The 22,481-nt window shown below is 37.4% G+C and overlaps 1 protein-coding gene and 1 long non-coding RNA gene across 2 annotated transcripts in view; one reads left to right on the top strand and one right to left on the bottom strand.

Annotated features, from left to right (window-relative positions):
• Positions 1 to 251: 251 nt before the first annotated feature.
• LHFPL7 (LHFPL tetraspan subfamily member 7) overlaps positions 252 to 22,481 on the bottom strand; it is a 64,816-nt gene continuing 42,586 nt past the window's right edge. The window contains exon 3 of the mRNA XM_068655698.1: positions 252 to 3,523. Within this exon, the coding sequence (XP_068511799.1) occupies positions 3,297 to 3,523 (227 nt within the window). The 3' untranslated portion in view covers positions 252 to 3,296. The remainder of the gene's footprint in view (positions 3,524 to 22,481) is intronic.
• LOC137842073 (uncharacterized) overlaps positions 15,688 to 22,481 on the top strand; it is a 44,605-nt gene continuing 37,811 nt past the window's right edge. Inside the window, exon 1 of the long non-coding RNA XR_011088900.1 lies at positions 15,688 to 16,091. This is a non-coding gene — a long non-coding RNA (uncharacterized lncRNA). The remainder of the gene's footprint in view (positions 16,092 to 22,481) is intronic.

Below are 22,481 nucleotides of genomic sequence, written 5' to 3'. Positions count from 1 at the left end.
GGAGAGAAATAACTACTTAAACACAGAACTTCCTTTCCTTTGCCATAGGAACATCATCTGAGGGATTGACTGTGTATATGTTTATGTGTCTTAGCCTTCAAACATTGACTTTCATAGATTATTCCTGCTGTTTCTGTTTCTTTTTCTCCTTACTTCAATAGCTTTGTACCAAATCTGTTGGGAATTATTTTTGTGTGTGTGGTTTGTTTGTGTGTTTGTTGTTTGTTTATTTTAAAAATAAGATATCAAAATACTGATCAGTGTGATTTTTTTATTATTATTATACAGTGTTGGCAATTGGAAATTTCACATTTAAAATAATTGAAATATTGTATCCAACAAGTCAAATACAGAAAACAGTTAATATTCTAAAAAGGAGCCAGCTAATCAACGCAGAAACACATTAATGGAAAATACAGCTTTTAGTTACACTTAAAAAATTATATATATTTAGAATAAAACTTGAACCTGATCCCAGAAATTTTTTGACTTTTAACAAGAAAACGCTTTACACAGTTTAACTCGCAGACAGTCTTTATTTAAAAAAGTGATCTGTCAGTGTTAGCACATGTATTGTTAGCAACACCCTCTAAATCTGTCAGTTGAGGAGCTAAAGTCACTAACTTAGTTTACTAACTGTAGTAAGAATCATTTCCATTATCATCTCTTTGTTCTGTGCTAAGCTGGTTCTGAGCATGGATTTTTAAAGGAAAGTTTTGGCTGTCCAGTTGTAAGGGTGATATACATATACTTGATTTCCTTTATATATTATAAAATATTAAAGAAAGTTCCAAATGGAAGCATTAGTTTAACTCATAAAAGGTGAAGAATATTGCAGAAAGTAGAGTTTGACAATGCTCACAACAGAAGAGTTTGAGTTTTACAAAGTAATGGATTTGGTACAGCGGCGTTGTAAATTGTAGGACTCCATTATAAAAGTAAGTCAAAGTTACAAAGGAAGCTTGAACTATGGGACCAGACCTGCAAGTATGTGTGTAATCAATATCACACAAATGTAGTTCTAATGATTTCAGTTGATTGATTGATGGTTCCACTTCTGCATATGTAAAAGTTATGTTAAGAAACAATGATAGGAATAGATCATTTGTGTCTACTAAGTATGTTATGGATGTTAATAAAAATCTAAATTAATTTTACTTCCAGTATTTAGAGTTTTGCAAGAAAAAATATTTCTACTTTACACTAACAAATCACTTTTCTAGTGAAACATTAAGTAACAGTCGTAAACATTACACAAAACAGAAAAAACCCTACATAATACAGTTTATACACATTACTTAACATTTTTCAGTTGTTGATTTTTTTTTATCCATATTGATCCTGTCTTGTATAATGGTACTAGTGTAAAGGCACAGGTTGGTTAGGAAAGAAAAGCCTGCCTCTCTGTCTCTCTCTACTTCGTGGTGATGACCTTACCTGTTGTTTGTTATTCCTCACTTTTCTGACTTTTATATGAAAATTATCAATTTCAGCTATTCTTTTAAAACAAAAGTTAAAGACATTACTGAAAAGCACATTACTATACAGAAATGATGGAAATCTCTTTTGCTTATTTTAGAGACATTCCTTCAACATTATTAAATAGTTGGAAGATACAATTCCTTAGTGAGAGCAAAACCATAGTGCTCTCATTCTCAATGTACTTAATTCTACTTCAAAATCTGTATTCAAAGATTAGTAATGGAACTTACTAAGTTTATGTGCAGAATTTGCCTTTAGAGTGCATGACAACAACAGACCATTATCTTGAAAAATAATGCAATGTTCCATTTAAGTTTATAAGTTTGAGGAATGTAAACTAGACTATAGAAGTCTTTGACGTATTAAAATAACACAGTGATTGTTCAATCTGTTTGCATTTTCTTATACATCCTCAACATGTCTCTCTGTCCCTTCATATACACTTTCCATTTAGGGAAAAAAAAAAAAAAGGCAAACTAAATTCAGGAGTTAGTTGGGCTCACTTAAGTGAAAAATAATAAATTTGATCATTTGTTTTTTGCCAAAATACAAAACTGAGAAGTACAGCTCTGAATTAAATATAATCTATCTTTTTGTTAATAAATAATACAAAATAAAATATAGAAAATAGAATTAAAATTCAGATTTTAAACGAAAAACATAATAGTGGGGTGAGAGTAGAACCCAATGTTTTGTTTAAGACGATCAAGTGCACTTATTTCAATCCTTGATAGTAATGAATCCAATGCTACCGAGGAAACTAGACAGATTTCAAATACAAGTCCATGAAATATGTCCATGTGCTAGTTCTGACACAGAATCAGATTCATCATATTTGTTGTGTTCAGTAGCATTTTTTTGTTGTTGTTTTTTACAATAGTGGGATCTTAATATGAATGGAAATATTAGAAACTAGTTAATTCTGGCAAATATTGTCACTACGTACAAGGGCCATAGGGCACATACATTTTGTAAACACAGTGTTTTCTTTACAGCCTTAAAAACAAACAAAAAAAAGCTTACAGTTGTCATAGTTCAAGTCATTTTGTAAAATACCACATAAAGTTACAATCCTAAGAAATGTGGATTTTTTTTTTTTTTTCAGTTGGTAACCTGTTATATCATCATGGAGCCCTTAGAAGTAGTTAAATCACTTTCTCTGTCTCTCTGAAAAAAGTCATCTAAAATTTATCTTAATGAAGATGACTGTAAATCTTGAAGATTAGATTGGTATTAAAAAGTGTGCTGACAATTTACAATATGGAAGTATTATTAATACATATAGACTAAAAAGAAACTTTTTCTTGTATACAATTCTTTTTAGTTACCAAGCTTAATTTTAGGCCATGGCTACTAGTAGTCTTTTTTCACTAATCAAAATAATTATAACAAAATATCATTATTGGTTTTAAAACTATTGGGTTCATAAAAGTTTTGACATTTAATAATATATAAAAAGTGAATTGAAGCTTTTAAAAGACTTACGGTTTTGAGACACAAATGAAACTTTGGGAGGTAGACAGATGTTCTGAGGATAAACAGATATATTTTTTTTTTTGTCTAAGGCATTATGCCACTGTATGTTTAGAGCAGTAAAAAGGCTGCTGATTAATCTTAGTTCAATTCCAGAGTGTTCGCTACTTATACTTACGGAAGACTATCAATGCACTTTTGGTCTTTGTGAATCTGACCTTCTCTCCCATCTCCTTTTTTTTCCCCTTCTTTTTAGCAATACAGCTAAGTGGAAGTGCTATAATAATTTCTGCCCATTGCCTGTAGACAGGAATGTTCTGTTCTTAAACAGTAATAAAATACTATAAAATAGTAGGTATTGGAGTTGGAGATATGTGCTCTTTTGGTGCATATTTTGCAAAGAATGGTAAAAAGACAGACAGCATGACCCCAACAATTGCCAGCATATACCCCCATCCAATCTGGCAGTCTCCTGCATAGTAGATGTCTGAATTCTCACAGAATCTCTTCACAGTAGCAGAGTTGAAACCAAAAGGGTAAACCAAAAGCCCAGAAGCCATTATGAACACTAGAGAAGAGGAGAAAAACACAGTTATTATTGAACATTTAATTCCTTTGAAAAAAATCCTTGTTTTAGAAAGGCAAATGTTATGTTCAAATCAATGGGAAAAGTTATAGCTTAAAAAAGAACCTTCCAATTGTCATAGTGTTTTCCTTTTCATAATTACCTCTAATGGACAGCAGTGTCATAACATGGCAGCAAGTTGGCATTGGGATATTTTTTCATGAGAACTGTTGCCCATTATGTAACTTCTGTAATACAGACCATTTAAAAAAAGTAAGATGATTCAGATATAAGGGAATCCAGAAGAGAAGAATTCCTAAGACTGCAGATTCCAAACCAGCCTGATTATCTTTTCAATAGCATTTTCAGACTTGAGACAAACAATAACTTTGTTCTGCCAAATAAAAACTTTCAATGAAAGAGATAAAATAGATTTTTTTCAGATGCTGCTGATTAAGTTCTGATAATGTAAGCACTTTCTTATTATTCTCAGTATTAAAAACTCAGTTTGTTTAAAAAAAAAAAAATAATCCTGCATTTGACCCAAAGATTGTGAGGTGAAGAAAATATAATTTGTCTCATTTTTATTTGGATTTGAGCATTGGAATCTTTCAGAATGTATTTTCTCTGTAAATTTGAATATTAAAGACCTAAAAATTAAGACCTAAAGTTTCCATGTTACCTAGTTTTGACAGCTTAGGTTTAAAACCATAGAGTGAAGATAACAAGACGTGCTGTAGAATCTGGAGATTCAGTGTAAATGCACAAATTTAAAGTAAGAGGAAAGCAGCAAGTTTTTTACTCCCTAAAGCCAAATACGCTAGCAGATTAATCCAGTGTATAATGAGGAAATGTATCTAAAATGCAAGCAAAGCTTAAGCTACCTCTTGATGTTTGAAAGCCAGACTTGCCACCTGCAATTACAGTGTGTATTACCTGTTAGCTTTTAATAGAACTTCGCAGATTTTAGTCTTTAGTGAATACATTATATATTTAAATATCATGGTTTATGCAATTAATGAACAGTAGAACTACTTTTCCAGCTTTGAAAATAAGCCTGTCAAGGTGTAAATCATGGCTCTGATAGAGATGCATTATAATACTCCAATACAATGCTCAGGGCCTGGTTTTGTCCACCTTGGAAGTCAAGAGGGGCTGACCAAGGCCGATATGAAGGCTTATGCCATCCCAGCCATTGTATACACTTCTTGTTTAAAACAACACTGAGAAATTATTGTTTTAATTTTCTTTATTTTGTGCTAATGAATTACTGCTGTATTTAAAATCTGTAGTGTATTTTAAAAGGCTTTATTTTATGCTTTTTAGGAGGATAATTATGAGGCAGACCCTATTCTGAACTTCTGTTCTTCCAGAATAGCATTTTGTTCAAATTCAAGGTGTATTAGTAATTCAGGAATAGTGGTAACCAGAATTAACTGTTACATTTGAGCTAATAGATAATTCATAACCAGCAAATATTTAATGAAACATTAAGATGATAAAACAAATACTACTTACTATTCTCTGAATTTGTAATTGCCTTTAAGGTAAGGCATGTGCATATTACTCCAATTATAATATTGGAGAGGCTAAGTCTTAGAACTATCCACTAAAAACAACAATCAGTCGTTAATCTTGTTTAATTAAAAAAAACTTTAGTAAGTTTGTAGGTTACTTGACCTCAAAAGTTTTAACGTGCTCGGCTTGTAATGTCCCTTAATAATTTGAATAAAACCTTTTCTTCTAGTCTAAGTGGAACCACTGAGTTAATCCTTGTAAAAAACAGTAAGACCACGAAAATAGAACTTAAAAGGAGAGAAACTGGAACAGAGGCAAACTTGCAAGTCTGTTTCCCTCTAGGGTAACTCTTGTAAGGGTACAAAGAGAAACTGCCTGCCAGTAAGTGGAATTCTCTGAGAGCAGGTGCTTTTCCCTTGCTCCCACACCCACTCTAATTCCCTTTCATCACCTTTGTGAATGGTAAGGTTACACTGATTCACAAGGAAAGAACACAGTGGCTTTCCCCTCTTTCCAGGTTTAAGGTGTACGAAGGTGTCGATGCTACATACAAGGTCCTTCGCAGCCCAGCCAACACCTTCAGCGCATGCCTTTCATTCCATGACATTTAACCAGAGGGAGTCCAAGATGCTGAGCACTGTACAATTCTTAGCAGCTGTGCTTGTGTGCTCAGACTCTACTGTTAAACAAACATACAGAAACTGAAGCTAAATACAAAGAAATTAGTTGTATTATGCAGAGCTACCTTAACTGCACATATTAGACCACTTAAAATAATACAAAAAATAAATACAAAGTGAAGCTAAACTAGACACATACACAACCTTCTTATCTATCAAAGGTCACTGAGCTTTCCCAAAAGAAGAAAAAGAGCTAAGGGCCAGCACGCTTTCTTTGTTCATTAAAAAGTTGTGGCACACTTGCATGGCCAAGAAAATTTATAGTGTACCATCTCTGTGGAATGGAACATAGAAAGCAATCTCGGTGAACAAACAGAGGACTTTTCCTAATGTTATTGTAAAGTTTGAATGTTAAACATCTAAGCTGAGCTGTATACTAAACTGGTATCAACCCATAAAACTATTTAGGCTGTAGCATTTGCTTGTGGGCTCAGATGGGAAGTGGAACAACATACTATTGAAAAGGCTGTGATGTAAAGTGGATTTGCAGCACAGACCCACTCAGAACCCACACTGCATGACTGCATTAAAAATCTTGAAATAACCATATGGTGGAAAAACTTCTGTAAAATGCTAGGGCCGTTTGCAAAGGAAAGCAAATGAGTTTTAAGAGAAACAGAAACTTCTCTAAGCAAGAATCAGGTCTAAAAGCAAAATTTCAGTTCATTCACCTTTTCAAAGCCAAAATAATCCACACATCTCATTCAGCTGAAGAAGTCATTATGCACAATTGGAAGTAATCTTTTTATCATAAAATCCCTTTAAACTTTGCTGTTAGAATTTGCTGTTTTTCTGACAGAATCTCAGTTCTCCTGCTCTACTTCATAAATCTGTCCGTGTATATGTTTTCTTTTTTTGTTGGGTAACCCAGCTACAGAGTTATTTTGAAGGTTGTGCTTTACAGTGACACTAATGTTTTGATTACTTGGTGCTGATGTTTTTGTTTTTATACTTTGATTTAATAGAAGAAGCTTTTTTATTATATATATTTTTTGTAAGGATAGAAATAATCTGTGACAGTTGAATGTAATGTGTTCACATATCAAATGGGCTAAAAAGTTACTCATGGTTTCATATCCTCAGGCATGTCACAGAATGGCCTCATTATTCTCATTTAGGTGCCCTCTTTCTTACAAAGGCTCAAAATATTGAATAGCCTGTTATTATCAGCAGAAGCCAAGCTTTCAGACATGGTGCTAATGACTGCTTAATGGTGCTGTCTATCAGCAGTGCAGTTAGCTGGGAGAACACACAAAGAAACAGTGGGACTCCATTTAGGCACCTCATATAGCACTTATGCCTCTGCATGGTTTTCCAACAACAAACATCTCTTTGAAACGTGTCAGACTACAGCAGTGAGTGTGTATTACCATTATATACAGTGTAATCCCACTGCCATAGAAGATCATGAGAAGGCAAGACAACATATTTGGGCTTCTTCTACAATATGAAGCATACGGAATGTAGAGCAGACTTGCTGGTAAAATGGATAGTTGGTTTTTTTTTAACATGGTTTGACTGATCATTTGGTTCCTCAGACTGTTTTTTGACACTTATCTGCCATAAACTACTGTGTTTTGTTAGAAACATGCATTTTATTTTTTTTTATTTTAGTATCTAACACATGGTATTTGTTATTGCTAGGACGTCATCACCTGAGTTCTCACAGGCCACCGCCAAATGTCACAGCCACTGCTGAATGCAAGTCATTATAGTCAAGTCCATGTGCATCGATTCAACTGTAAGTCACTTTTAATTTCTGCTTTCTAACCTTCTGCCCTGACAAAAAGTTACAGTCTCATTCTTCCTCTCATGTTCTCTGTACTTCACTGGTGTCCTGCAGCCAGATGGCAACTGACAGTTTCTCCTCTGAAGGGTTTGCTAGACAAGGCTGTGCTCTTGTTACCTGCTACACAAACAAGACTTTAAAAATGTTTTCCTCTTAAAAAACAAACAAACAAGCAAACAAAAAAAAACAAACAAAAAAACGACCAAACAACCAAAAAAAAACCCACAAACAATCTACGTGAATTTGTCAATTTCTAAAAAAAAATTAGAGTCCTTTTTATGGAGAACACAGAGTGTTCTATACAAAAAGTTTTAAATTATAATTGGAAATAATACTGAAATAATATCATTACTACTCAGGGAAAAGCAGCATTTTCTGCTATTTTAAAATACAATAAATTTTAATTCTTTGTCATTGCACAGGTTCATTTATTTCATTAATCTTCTGAAGTACTATTTAAGCATTTAACAGGAAAACACATTGTGATTGATTTAATTTTAAACCAGACAAACCAAAGTAATGCAGTTCTCTACAGTATGTGCAGAGGGCACTAATGTACAACTGTCTTAAATACCATGCACAAAAAAATGGCTATTTCCATTTCCACTTCTTTCCCAAAGACTGCTGGAGTTTTCAAGATATGAAACAAATAATTTAACAGCTTTCTGTATCGTGAGGCAGGAGTGTGAATACTTGGTTAAGATTATGTGTATCCTTCCATACTAATGTTTAAACTCTGAAAAGAACTGGAGATGGAAATTGTCCACAGATATAAAGATCAAAAAGAACAATGGAGGGGGTATTGTTTTATTTTATTGTATTTGTTAATGTGTTTAAATGATGTGTAACAATGATTACAAGTAGTAAAATATGCTGTGTGCCTGAATTATCTTCCTGGAATTACATGCTGTAAGAAGATTATTTTGTCTTAGAAGTTTAATTTGCTTACTTTAGGAGTAAATTATATTCCTGATACTTGTAACTATTATGGTTTAGTTGCAAGAGTGTAGGACTTCTCATCAATCATGAGAGTTAGGGCTGAATCCTATGCGAGTAAGAGTATTCTTCCAAATGTGTTAAAGATTACTTTACCATCTTATCTATTCTTGGAAAATTTTTATTGACAAAACTTAATCTACCAAAGCAGCTGTACTTTCTCACTAATCTCATCAAGAAGTTTCCTCTTACATATAATCCATTGTCTCTCTTCTTAAAGCTGGCAATTCATCTTAGGCACACTCAGTTGACTTTGAGTAACATTTCCTCAGGTGTTCTCTAATAATTTTATTAGCTCCTCTTAAGCTTTTTCTTTATGTTTATTTGATTTTACTAATATAATTTTAAAGAAGAAGGTAGATGCTGATCCAAAAACACAGACACCCTAACACAAAGCCAGAAATACAGCTAATATCTGAGCTGCACTGAGAAAAACCTTTAACCAGTAAATCAGCCAGAAATCTTCAAAGGCATCATCTTTTCCTACTGCACTGGCTAGGCTACTTTTAGTAATTTCCAGCACTCTTCCCTAGCAAGTATTTTTATAGCATGCCTGAAGGGTCACTACATTTAGGATATTTTGTACGTACATGGTGCAAGTTCCCCTGTACAAAAATGAGATATATTTAAGTCTTTTCTACCAACTGGAAGCCTTAAGACAATGCTAAATAAAATCCAAGGTCACAATTGTTCTCCATGGTAATAGCTGCACATGACTGTACAAGCAGAACCAAGAGGCATTTTGGGGCTATCCACAGATGAGCAATTTCCTTTGGCTATTTCAGAAGAGGAGGAATTACCTAGACTAAATTTGGTGAAAGCTGAAATACATCTAAGATCAGCAGGCCTCATTTTAAACGTCAATTAAGTATAAATAAAATGGTTGGAAAAGTGATTTATTAAAGATAAAACTAAAGCAGACAAAATCTTGCTGTGATGGAAACAAAATATTTGAGGGGTGAGGCAAACAGGGACCACCGTTAAATGCCATTCTCCTCTACAGAACTAGCAGGTGCAAGTCAGGTACCCATAATTCAAACTTTTGAAAACAGCCCTAGCAATTGTTTTCTCCATAGAAAGCAAAATGGAGAGAAGGGAAAAGTGATAATAATGTCCATATACTTGGTATCAAAATGAAGCTGCCTCCCTCTGAACAAAGACCTGGAACTAGTTATAATGATACAGTCACTTTTAACATATTACAGTTTAGCTCTTCTCCTTTTAAAGAATTATTCCATTGGCTTCATTTCAGTCAAACATGTTGTGATTTGAAGAACATGTATCACTCCTGGACTGCTGCCAAATAAGTAGATTATACCAGTTCTTTTTCTAGCTTTTCTAAATGGTGCAACTCACAAGTTAGAACTTCACAGCTATAAAATAAATGTGGTTATAAAGAAAGCTACGTAGCATGTCTAAATCCTTTCTTAGCTAACAAAGGATATGTACTGGTTTGTACAATGTTTCAGTCTGTGTATAAATAAATGCTAAGTATGTTACTACAGCTCGCAGGCTGAGGTACTGCATCAGATATAGTAACTTATATTTTTATATATGTATATATATGCAAAACTACTGAGAAATATATGTATGTAAAAAGCTGGATAATATTACTATAGCGTTTCAGTTTATCTGTATTTAGCTGAGGTGGAACAGGAAGAGGTTATTTTAAATAAAACTAACACTGAAATAAGAGTGCCCACACACCTTTTTTGCAGAAATCTTTTTAGTACCACTTAAATACCCCACTCAAGTTCTGTTGGCATAGCTTCCTCATGCAGACAGGCCCTTAGTGCACAAACAGCCTGTTACAGAAATGTGTAGCTAAATCTACCCTACATTTTAACTGAAGGAAGTGGAATCTAACAATCCAGACTTTGGAAAAGAAATTCTCTGAAGACAACATAGAGGTAATTGGCCTTGGTAATTGCTGCATTAGCTACAAGTTTATTAAGGGCCACAAAAGAAAATGCCATCCCAGTGACCTTTGAGGTTGCGTTTCACAGCATGTTTTCTACATGAGAACAAATGATGAAACTTCAGTATTTCTGCCAAGTGAGTGGTAGCTATGGTGAAGATTTACTGTTGTAATCTGGTAATCTATGGGCCTAATCATGCAGTTATAGAGTTGTGTGCCATTTACTCAAAAAGGCTGAAGTGATCTAGCACTGTGTGGACTGTGGTGAAGGAGTGCATTTTGTCATCAGCAAGGTTAGAAGATATACAGCCTATTTAGCAGACTGTAAAAGGGAGAGACAAGAACTAGTGGTTCTCAGAATAGCAGATTGTTACACAGAATGTTACAAGGCTCAGAGAGTTAAGAAATTGGGACTGTCAGATGCACTCTAATTTGAAAGCCATTAGAATTATCCTATTTTTTAAATTTCTCCAATAATTATTTATATTTTCTATTTAATTTATGGAAATAATGGAAGTCATGCTCACTTCATCTATTTCAGAACACCAAACAGAAGCAGAGTAATAATATAATATTGACACATTTAAGTGTTGGATTCTTTAGATGAGAGCAGCATGCTCAGGATGTATTGTGCCTGCAATGTGCCTGCATTCCCTTATCTATATTAAATTTTATTCAACAATTAAGAAGTGCTAATAAAAATGCATATTTCAGTTGCTCTATTTTAGGTAAACATAATATGGTACATATTTTCTAAGCAATGCACATTGGTTAGCTGCTCAGCTCCATTTCTACTGATAGAAATAAAGGTGATAAATGCTTTGCTTCTGTTAGTTAAGCTATCCATGCCAGAACTAGCATGCTGTCCAGCACAGGCAGGGAATGAAATTGATAACTGAAAAATTAATCAATACTTCTTCTTGTGATCTTTTGGCTAAGAACAAATGCAGCTTCAATTCACCATCCAATTCATTCCCTAGCAAGAATAGTATCAGCCTGGGTCCATGTGCAGCTGGAAGCAGTGAGGGAGCAGACACATCTCCTTGTAGCATATTGTCTCTCCCAAGGTGCCAGCTTGCCTGGGAAGCGGAGATTCTGCGCAGCCTACATGCAGCAGGTCTTGGCTCCTGCTCTGGCTGTCAATTCCAAGTTCCTAAATAGCTATTTAGAGCAGCGGATGAGGTCCAAAAGATGGGCAGTGATGTGTAGATCACCTGAAATGTCATGATTTGACATGACACATTTGCTCCCTTCTTTTCCCAACCTGCTCAGACCTCATAGGTCTGTTTTAAATCAATTTTTCCACCTCTCCCAAGACTCACAATTTAAGCAGAGCAGATGCTCATGAAAACAGATTTATAATGAAGCTGGTAGCCATTACATGCTAGCCTTACATCAGAGGTGACCTTATTGTAAAGGCATCATACAGTGAATTTATTTTGACTTTGCACATTCTATATCTTGTCACCCACATCACGGAGATGCACGATGTGGCAGCTGAGTCAGTGGTAGCAGGAGGCCTGATGCCTGAGAGTAATGCCCACGTCTCACTTCGTTACGGTTGCACTTTACATCCCAACAGTCTTCAAGCCTCAGGGATATCGCATTCATTACCTCTTTCAGAGGCAGGTATTTTACATAAATGGCTGAATGGTGATTAGAATCCCTGACAGAACAGCATTTTATATGGAATGCAACCATGAAAAATACATGCTTAAAACAAAAAAGGCATCTTAGATCCTTCTTCTAATTGATTTAAGCTGCAAAGATCAGCTTCCATTTTCCCAGGACACAGGAACTGCCAGGAAGACACAAATTGCATGTTTTCGTATCTCGTAATAAAAACTCTTTGACAGGGGTCGAAACTAGAGTTTTCTGTTTCTCAGACATCCTAGTCCTGTGAATGTCATCACTCAGCAGAAGTACATGTACTGCCACCTGATCATAAAAAACAGTTCTGTAACAACCCTCATTTCACGCTACTGATTCCAGCACACCATAAATTAGCAGCACCACAAGTAATGCTGGAAGTAATTGTCTTCTCCAGGGCTCCCCTCTTTTTACAGCCCAGGTGCCACAGCTGTAGCCATATGGTTGGCTACGTCCTACTGAAGTCGGTTATAGCTGCACCTCCAACAGTAAATACTACCTGCATACTTGGAAGGTTGTTTTTTTGTTTGTTTGTTGTTTTTTTTTGAACGCTGCAAACTTGAAAAGTGCAGCTTGTAGTGTTTTTCCTAATCTTTAATGCAGTGGTTTTCCTAATCTTTAAAACTGTTATAAAAAAATCACCTGTGGCTTAACCCTAGATACTCTGCAGATAGGAAATGGGAATGCACCTGCTAATTCACTGAAAGCAGCCTGGTAACTCTGCAGGTCATCCCAGGTCCAATCCTCAGACAAGTCTGCCAGCATCCTGCACTCTGACCTGTCCTTCTTAAGTCAATGCATGATCTACTTTTCTGAGCAGAGGTTGCCTGTACTGATTGCCAGCTGTGCAAATGAATTAATGCTAACATTTTGGCTCCAGACTCTTTACCTCCCACTGCAGACACAATTTATAGGTACCTGAGCAAGTCAATAGTTACCTCAGCAAGTCATTGGTTGCAATGGGCACTGCCAACTATGACATTTTGCGATTCTGTTGTACTTACAGAAGCCGCTTCTGGCTCATGTCCCTTCTCTGCTTCATGGAGCTAGAAGCCCATTGTTGACTGACATGTGCTATAGCTCCCAACTCATAAACACACACACGTAACTTTAGGTCATGGTAAAACAAAAGAAGTATTTGAGTTCTGAGGCAGAGACACTTAGTTTGAAAAATAATATAGAAATCCACAGTAGTGATAGAAATACCCAAAATGACTAGCTACATACAAGTGATTTGGGATATCTGACTATTTTTATCAGGTTGGCTCTGCTGCTCAATTTCCCATCTTCAATTATACCAAAAGGACCCGTACTTCCTCCTTCATTAATGCATTTAAAGGATTTAATGAGTTACTTCATCAGGTTAATAAATCCCTTCAATAACTTTATTACATTTTGATACAATTATTCAAGTGGTTCAGCTAACAAATGATCATCATTTATACTTCTTGACAGAATAACTTAGTTAATATATCTGGACCATGAAATACAAAATCTATAAATAAACTATGAGGACGATTGAATCCCCCTCTTTGTGGGGGAGTTTTTATATCTCCAGTTAAGGTAGCACTGAAAATTCTCTGTCTCTTGTGCCAGTAACTTCAGGCAAATGCTAAGAACTGCAGGAGACTGGTGCCTCCTAGCAGTATTTTGCATCCTGCTGAATGCTTAGGAAGAAGGTGAGTTGCCGCAGGACTCTATAAGCAGACCTCTTAAAAACGCATTAGAAGGGACATAGCCTGTATTTATTTTTTTAACGCTTTATCAGGTTTAAAATCCAGCTTAATAAAGGCTGTTCCATTTCTTAAGGTTAACATATTTAGCTAATTTTGACAAGGTGCAGTGACACCATCAGAAAATAACATTGTATTCTAGAAAATATTTTAAAATTAAATTGAATTGGTTGCTATGCCATTTTTTTTCTTTGTGGCATCATAGTAAATGATGGCACCAATAGAATAACCTAAGGGGCAAGGATGTTTTCAGAATCTTGAACCTTTGATTGGCCAGTAGTATTACAGTTTCCTATTTCCAGAGTAATAATATTTATGGTAGGTAGACTGCAAGAATGGAACCATACCATTTATTTACTTTACTTGATAGCCACCTCTGGCAAGAACAAATTTCCCATTAATCACCATCTTATCTCTGTAAGAAACAGTTACTCTCAAGGACATCTGTATTATTCCCTTTGTTTTATTAATACAGAGAATAGCACTGCTATGGATCTTCTGACATTGAAATGTATTTATTTTCTATACTTTCTTTTTTAAGGGGAGCTGAAATGCTTAAATAAAACAAGCATTGATCTTTCATAATAAACAAACTACTGAAGACCCAGATCATAGAGAGGGACATGTGCACTGGAAATCTGAGTACATTTGTTTGTAAAGAAACTGCAAATCACTCTCCTCTTTTTTTTTTTTTTTTTTTTTTTTTTGTCTGCTGAAACTTCAGTTATGAATTCTGAGTTTCTCCTGGGAGTGCAGATGATCTTGTTAACATGTAAGCGCCAGAAATGCAGTGCCCTCCAGTCCCGCAGGTCAGGGAAGTGAAGCTAATTTCTAAGCTAAGTCTTTAGCTTGTAATAAAAAAAAAATCTTATTTCTCTTCCCTTGCACTTGGTCTTTAGTTTGCATTTTTTAAGTGACATATTATGTTGAGCCACAGACTGATTTGTTTTTCTAATTTTTCAAGAATATTGCATCATATATTTTCATATTTAAAAAAGAAATCAATATAAGCCCATCAGGGAACAATATTACACAGACAAATTCTCTTTCATGTGAGAAAAGCATTAGTGGAAATTCTTCTATGAGACAAGATTTGTGAAAGTTTCTCCCTGTCAGCAGGTTTGGTTCTGTACATTTTCCTAAAACAAAAGATGATTGCAGATGAGCACAGGTCTCAGGTCAGCTGAGAAGGACCAAGCTCTTCCTCTAGCAGCCCACTAACTTTTGTGCAATCTGTGTTGAAATAATGGAGCCACAGTTTCCCATTTCCTTTCATTTTGGTTCCAAGTGCCCTGCAGAGCTCAGAGTGGCAGGGCCACTCAAGCACTGTGATTGCAGAGGAGACGCAGGCAGCATTTAATGGTTGCTTTCCTGTGCAGCCACCTCTCAGCTCAGTCTCAGCAAGCGATAACTGTTGGCAGCAGGATCTGCTGATGCTCACGTGTGTTAGACAGAGCAAAGTAAAAGGTCCTGCTGCCAGCCTGCCCTGGGACATTTTTCTCTCCATCTGTCACAGCTCAGGACACAGAAAACAGCCTTGCATTGGCTGTTCTCATCAGTGCCTACTGAAATGTGTCTCTCCGCCCTGCAGGCCTGAGTCTCCTTTCCATGGAAAGCAGACCCTGAAGATGGAGGAAAGGAAAGAAAGAAAACTGCTCCATGCTCTCTAGAGCATGATGGCTCCTCTTCTGAAGTGATCATGTGCTTGGCAGGCAGGAGATGCACCCCATGGCCCAAAAGCAAATGTCTATGTTTCAGTAGCACAAGCCTTGTGCAGTACCAGAGTTGTTAGTTTTGTTAGTGCAAGGGGGACCTGTTCACTTTCATTTGCTGTTTAATTAGGTGTCCAACACCATACAATGGCAAGAGACGCTTCCTTTGATGGGATGAGCCACCTAATTGTCAGTTGAACACGCCGTCGCGCCTGCCTCCTAAATCCACGGGCTGCTCACACAGCAATTACTCTGGAGTCTGTCAAATGTGATTTAACCAGTAATTTGCCTGCAAAGTGAAAGCTGTTGTTTCCAATATAGTAAAGGTTTCTACCCTCTGCCCTGCCCCTGTGTCACAGCTGGGCCCAAGCTATGCTAGTCTGCCAATCACAGCGGTCTCCTATGAGATTTCAGGTGTGGGTAGGGTTGGCTGAGCCAGGAGAGCAGTGGGAGCCTGGCAAAGCCTCTGGAGAGTCTGTGCTGGAGTTTGGCAGGTTGCTGTGTGTCTGTGGGGGTCTAAGGATGCTGCTGGGAGGAACACTCCATGATGCAGCTGGGTTTTCCTGACTCTAGAGGTGAGTGCAGCCTGGCTTCAGGCATCCCTGCTCAGCTGTGCCTGCCCAGCTCCCTGCCACCCTGCTGAGAGCTGGGATCCCCATTTTGCTGCAGGCACCAGCACCGGCACTGCCAGCCCTACAACACAGCAAGGAGAAATGCCCCAGGCAGGCACTGTGTCTGGGCTGGTTAGTGCATGATAGGGGCTTCCTTCAGGGATGACAAAAATAACTCCATTGCATCTCCATCTTCTTGCATGTTTGAGTTAATAACATTTATGGGGCAGCACAGAAAAAATTAAGTTAATTACATCATTCATCATCTCAGGATACCAAATTACACTGTAACTGAAAGAGATACAGAGAAATGTATCTAATAAACGTAGTGTATTTTGCACAATTTACTTTGCATTTTCCATATGCTGCAAAAAGCACAGGACAGTATGACTTCTTAATGATCATAATGTATGTGCAGAAAGAGCAGTTCCCTGAGGACTGCTGATTAATCAGGGAAATACTCATTTGTTCTGCCAGAAGTGATGTGCACCAAGGCACAGCAAATGATGAATCTTAAATGCATACAGCAGCCATCAGGGTTCAAAAGTTTCCATTCATTTAACTATTTTTCCCTTCAAGAAAGGAATAAGTTCCTGCACAGCATTGGGATATAATGGCACTTGTTCTCCATCCTAATTCCTTTAGGGTTCTGTCTCATGAAGGCATAAAGAGGCCCCACGTTCATTTCAGCAGCTGTAAATGTATGCAAGTCAACTTCCAAACTAAGAAATCACTGCTGCTTGCTTAGAGAGGGGGAGGACATAAGGTCCCCACTACAGTATCTGATTACAGTGGAAGGGTCTTGGGAACAAGTTAGAAGATTTAAAGGATTTTTCATCAAGTTTTTAGTACCCTAGAAACACTGCATGCCCACTGACTGCAGTCCTTCCCACACTACATCACAGTCATATTAATTTTGTGGTTTGGCACGGTTGTTGTCACTTTGAAGTTTGCTACCTGGTGTTTGCTAGTAACGATGTGCAACTTCTGTGCTGCACACGTATTTCTCTATAGTGTTCATTTGCAAATGAACCACGGAGAGAACAAACTAAAAGCAGATGTGTCATACTTCTCTCTGTACATTTGGAAGCTCAGTTGTGGAAATGTCTTTGTCAAATAAATGAATTCCAGGTCACTGGGATAAACAGATGCAATAAAATACTTGTATGCAGAAGAAACCCATATGAAAATGAGATCCAATAACTCTTCAAGGAAATTGCTGTGTAAGAGATCCAACTTTGAGGCTTACCTCAGGCTTTTACATAACATGATAGTTAGTACTTTAAATTGGAGAAAATGTGATGGGATCTTTCAGCTTTTTTCCACTTGTTTTTTCAATTTCATGGGATCAGCAGAAAGTGAAGGGAACCAAAGCTGAACCAAAAAAAAAAAAAGCTGCACTTTTGAATCCAATGCTGCCTGAGCACACAGTGGGGAATTTTTTTGGCGGAGAAAGGAGTATGTGTTCCCCCTTATGGGCATCCCAAAATTGTCAGAAAATGTGGATTTTTTGTTTACAAAATAGCACGAGAAAGAGGAAAAACAGAAATAAATGGGAAGGCTGAAACATAATTGGAAAACAGCAGATATTTAGTTTGGCTCCTGATTTATTAATGCATTATAGTTATGCACTCAGGAATGAAACCTCACTTTAAATGTTTTCCAATTCTAGCAGGGATTATTTACAGGAAATAAAAACAGTTAAAGAATTGGAATAAAAGCCTGCCTGTACTGAGTTGACAGGAGTGTTGCCACTGACCTCATTAGGCCAGGTTTTGCCCCCAGATATCTACAGAGAACCACAGTTCTCTTGCAATACGACTAGCAGATTAATATTCAACAACAGGCATTTTCAAAGCTGCAGTGACAAAGTACTTAAAGTTTATCTTCCCCTATGCAATCCTTTATTTTTATTTGGTTGGCCTAAAAACTCTGCTCCACGGTTTTGCTTTTTAATGCAAGACAGACGCTGATCCATGCTCCATTTTAGCCCAGTGTGGCCACTCCCACTTGGCGTAAGCACCCCTTAAAATTATTTTCCCTCTATGTTTGTTATAACATTTTTTCCTCTGAGATATCTGCTTTTGCAGAAGCAACTTTAAGGCATTTCAGGCTACTGAAGAACTACAAAATCAGTACTGTGCTCATTGATATCATGAAGAACATGCTTCTTTAACCCTGTCCTTCAAAAATCCATAAGCAGTTGCTGTACTTCATCAATTTGCCATATGCTTTTACAAGGAACATTTTGCATCTGTCACCATAATACAGGAGAAATGCCAGCTTTGGAGGAGAAAACATTAACTAATTTACACAAAGCTTTAGGTGGTCTATTAGCCCTGCATAAAAACAAGAACATGTAATTACTGGATCTACAGACAGAAGTAAATTTGATTGACTAAAAAGAAGGAACAAGTGGAGCAATTAACAACAAAACGCAAGTGAACTCTTTTGATTGGGAACCCAAGGCCTGGCTGAATGATGCTGATAGCACAGTATCTCTCTCTGCTGTCCCAAGAGATGTAACTGCAGAAAAAACTTTAACTCCATGCAAACAGTTAAACTTCTCTCAACAACAGTGCTCTGCTATATGCAGCTGTTGAGGACTACTTGGATTGCAGAAGATACAAACCAATAGCTGTATAGCCAATATGTAGTCAGTTCAGCACAGTAGTTTTCTAACAGTATCTGCATCGTTAATTCTGTCAAATCATTCTTTCTGCTTTGTTTTTGGACAGGGCTAGGAGCCATGGTTGCTCCTCTGTGGCTGATGCTATTTTGGGAGCATAGTGTCTCTCACCACGTACGTGACTGGGCAGTGCAAGAGATGCTGTTCTAAAAGTGTGACTGAATAGTTACTTCATAGGCTTAAGTTCATCAAGACACTTCTAACTGGTTAGACACAAGTGCGCTGTTAAACTTAGAACGGCAAAATCTGTCCAAAAGAAAAGCATCTCCACTTTCCAGCTCCTCAGCCCCGGTGGTTAATTGCAAATCTTTTGGCAATGCCTGTGGTAAGGCAGGAAGCTGGGGTGTTTCTGTCGCAGTTTCCGTTCATGATTTGATTTAATGCTCTCTATGAGCAATTGCATTTCAGTGTTTGTAATAAGAAAATGTCATAAAAGTACCTGCTGCCTGCTTCAACATCTTTTGGCTTTGACAGTTCAAATTTACAGCTTTAATTCAGCAGTGTGGAAGTCTGGTATTCTGTACACAGTGAAGGGCTGAAGGAACGTTATTTTATAAAATGACTTACCTGTGTTCAGTGACCCATGGAGGATCAAACACCTCAGCCCTTGTACGATGACTTGCAGATAAATTTGTAGTCCAGATTGCCCAGTGCCAAATTACAAAGTTAACCCCCTGTATGTCCCGACTCAAATGTTTTGCCTCCATAGAATGAAGAGTGGAACTTTCGGCAGCTTAAGTAAACAAGTGCTTGACTGGATTCTCTTGGCCTCTTCTCATAAGATCCTCTCAAGCTTGATTTCTCAATCATGTATACAACAAACTGCATTTTAAAATTGTGATCTCCCTTTCTTACATTTCTACAACTTAGGTTGGATATTAGGAAGAACTTCTTTACTGAAAGGGTTGTTAGGCATTGGAATGGGCTGCCCAGGGAAGTGGTTGAGTCACCATCCCTGGAGGTCTTTAAAAGACATTTAGATGTAGAGCTTAGTGACAGGGTTTATTGGAGGACTTGTTAGTGTTAGGTCAGAGGTTGGACTAGGTGATCTTGGAGGTCTCTTCTAACCTAGATGATTCTGTGACTTTTTTTTCCTAACAGTTAATTTGCTGAGGGATGGTGTAGCTAGAATACACAAACAATTATCAGTGAATCCAGCACCTGCATTGTTCTTGCTGCTTTTTGGACAACTTCAGAGCAGGATGACTGAGGCTCCTTCTATGGGCAAAAGATACAGGCAGTGTAGAGGACACAGCTGTATCCATGCCATGATCTTGCATACCCTGCCACAGCTCCAGGTGTATTTGGTATTCTCCTTAACGCCTCAACTCACCACTGAGTCAGAAAAACTAGCTTCCTCTCTCCAGACTAATATCAGTAGGATTTAGGTGCTTAAATTGTGACATCTGTTGCCTGCCCCTCACACCACTTCCCTTATCAGCATTGACACAAACCATTTTTCCAGGGAATTCATCTGAGTGAGGCAGTATATTGCTGGCTTTGGGGTCAGTGCCAGGACAACCTGTGTGCTGGGAGTAGGTCAGCTTTTGTGTGCAAGGCAGACAGCTGTTTTTATCAAGTAGTTTCTATAGCAATCATAGAATGACAGAATCGTTAAGGTTGGAAAAGACCTCCAGTGGCGATTTGACTTTCCATGCATTTGTGTTTATTGAAATAGTTTATAAAATACTGATAATAAATAAATAGTGCACTGAGCACTGTTACACATGCATAAGGCTGCCACGGTGCGCCTAGCACAGGCCTGGATTTCTAAAGACTGAAAGAGACTGTCAAAGAGAAATGAAAAAATTTCAACATTTAAGAAAAGATTAGATCCTTTCTCTCAGTTTTGCATCTAAATCTATGAAATCTGCACACCTTGACCCATGAGGAGGATGCCAGGAAGGTGGGCCATGCCATGAACACCCAAAGCATAGCAGGAGTTGGCCCTTCAGAGCAAGCATGGTCCTACTACTCCTGCTAAGCAGGTGAACCGGCATTTCATTGCACAGAGGCAGTAAGGCCAGATGCAAGGTGCACCTTTACACACAAAGCCTGCAGCCCACTTTTTGCAGCAGTCACTACACAGAAACTGCACATCTGAAACACGTGCTCGTCCAGAGCTAAGTGCCTGCGTGAAACGCACTGACACACACCACTTGGGAGACCCTGGACAAAACAGCTATAGGATTTCCTTTAGGAAAAGAGCCTTGTGTGGCTGTCACACATAAGACAATGTCACCCTGCTGAGTATAGTGGGTTAGGGGGAGGTGAGTAATGAAGCATTAAGCAGAGGTGAAGGGAGGCAGCACCCAGCCATTGCCCAGACCATCCCACACCACAGGGAGAGGCCAACTTTGACACTTTGGCTCCTTTTGCAATCAAATTTGAGTCCTGCATCTCTGTTGCTGCTGTGTTCCCAGGGGTCACATTTGGGGCTGTCATAAAATGCAGGCACGCCAGCATTTCAAATGTCCCCAATCTGTGCCGTATATGCAGCTGTTTAATGAGGCCTGCTGTCATTACAGCAAAATGACTCAAGGACTTTCTTAAAAAAGCTTCTTATTTATAGTGCCATAGATTACCTCGATGCCTTTTTACTGGGAGGTGTTTTGAAATGCTATGCAAATGTTATAAAATGGTCCTGAAATAATGTGAATTTAAACAGAATCTAAAAAAGAAATCATAAATCCTGGTTGGAAGAGAAAGCATTCATTGAAATCTGCTGAAATCTTCAGCAAAGTAGTATTTTTATTAAAATATTCACTTCTAAGATGGAGTTTTACAGGGTATATTCCGCGTGGGAGTCAGGTTGAGTGTGTTTTCAGGCAACAATTCCTGATGGAGAGATCTATGTATGATGTGTAAAGATTAGTAAGAATTTTCACCTACAATCACAAGTACCTAAAAACCATTGCAAAGCAATGTCATTATTCAGACATAATCTTCAGAAAGCAAGAGCTAATTTTTCAAGGTGGTGTCAATTTTTGAAGCAAATGTCAAAAACCTTTACTGATATCCAGTCCTCTTCAAAGCTCTACATAATCCTGTGTTTAATTTTATTTTATACCTATGCAATCCCACTCTGATGTTTTCTTTCTTGCTGGCTTTCATGTTTTCTTTCCTCCAGTTTTACATCTGCTGTTATACTGTGACTTACTCAGGATTATCTCTATGATTCTATGATCTCTGACTTCTGTTGGCACATCAGTCTCTTTCCATCCTTTCCATCACATTTCTGTGATATCCTCACTTTTTTTTTTTTTTTTTGTGTAAAATACAGACTAAACTTTAGTGTTGTGTCGCTATTTTTGCTGTTGTTTTCTGTTATGGCATTAGTTTCAGTTTGCACTTCAATCTGTCATGGAGATATGGAAAATTTGATTCGTACCAACCTCTGTGTGTATTAGTGCAGGCTTTCTCTCACCAGATTAACAATAGTTAATACTAAATAATAAATAGTAGTTATTAGTCAATTAGCAATAGTGGAGATGAGCCCTCCATGCATCCCTGTTTGAACAAGAAAAATATTTGAAGTATGTACTTAGTGAAAAGAGGAGATATCCAGGACACGCTGATTTAAGTCCTCGTGTTCCTACAGTGGATAATTACAGGTGGAATCTTAAATGGAAATGTATTTATCAGACTTGGACCTGCTGCCAGAG

The sequence above is a fragment of the Anas acuta genome, chromosome 19 (genome assembly GCF_963932015.1).
Source record: "Anas acuta chromosome 19, bAnaAcu1.1, whole genome shotgun sequence".
NCBI classification, from domain to species: domain Eukaryota; kingdom Metazoa; phylum Chordata; class Aves; order Anseriformes; family Anatidae; genus Anas; species Anas acuta.
This window is presented reverse-complemented; position numbering and strand designations above follow the sequence as displayed.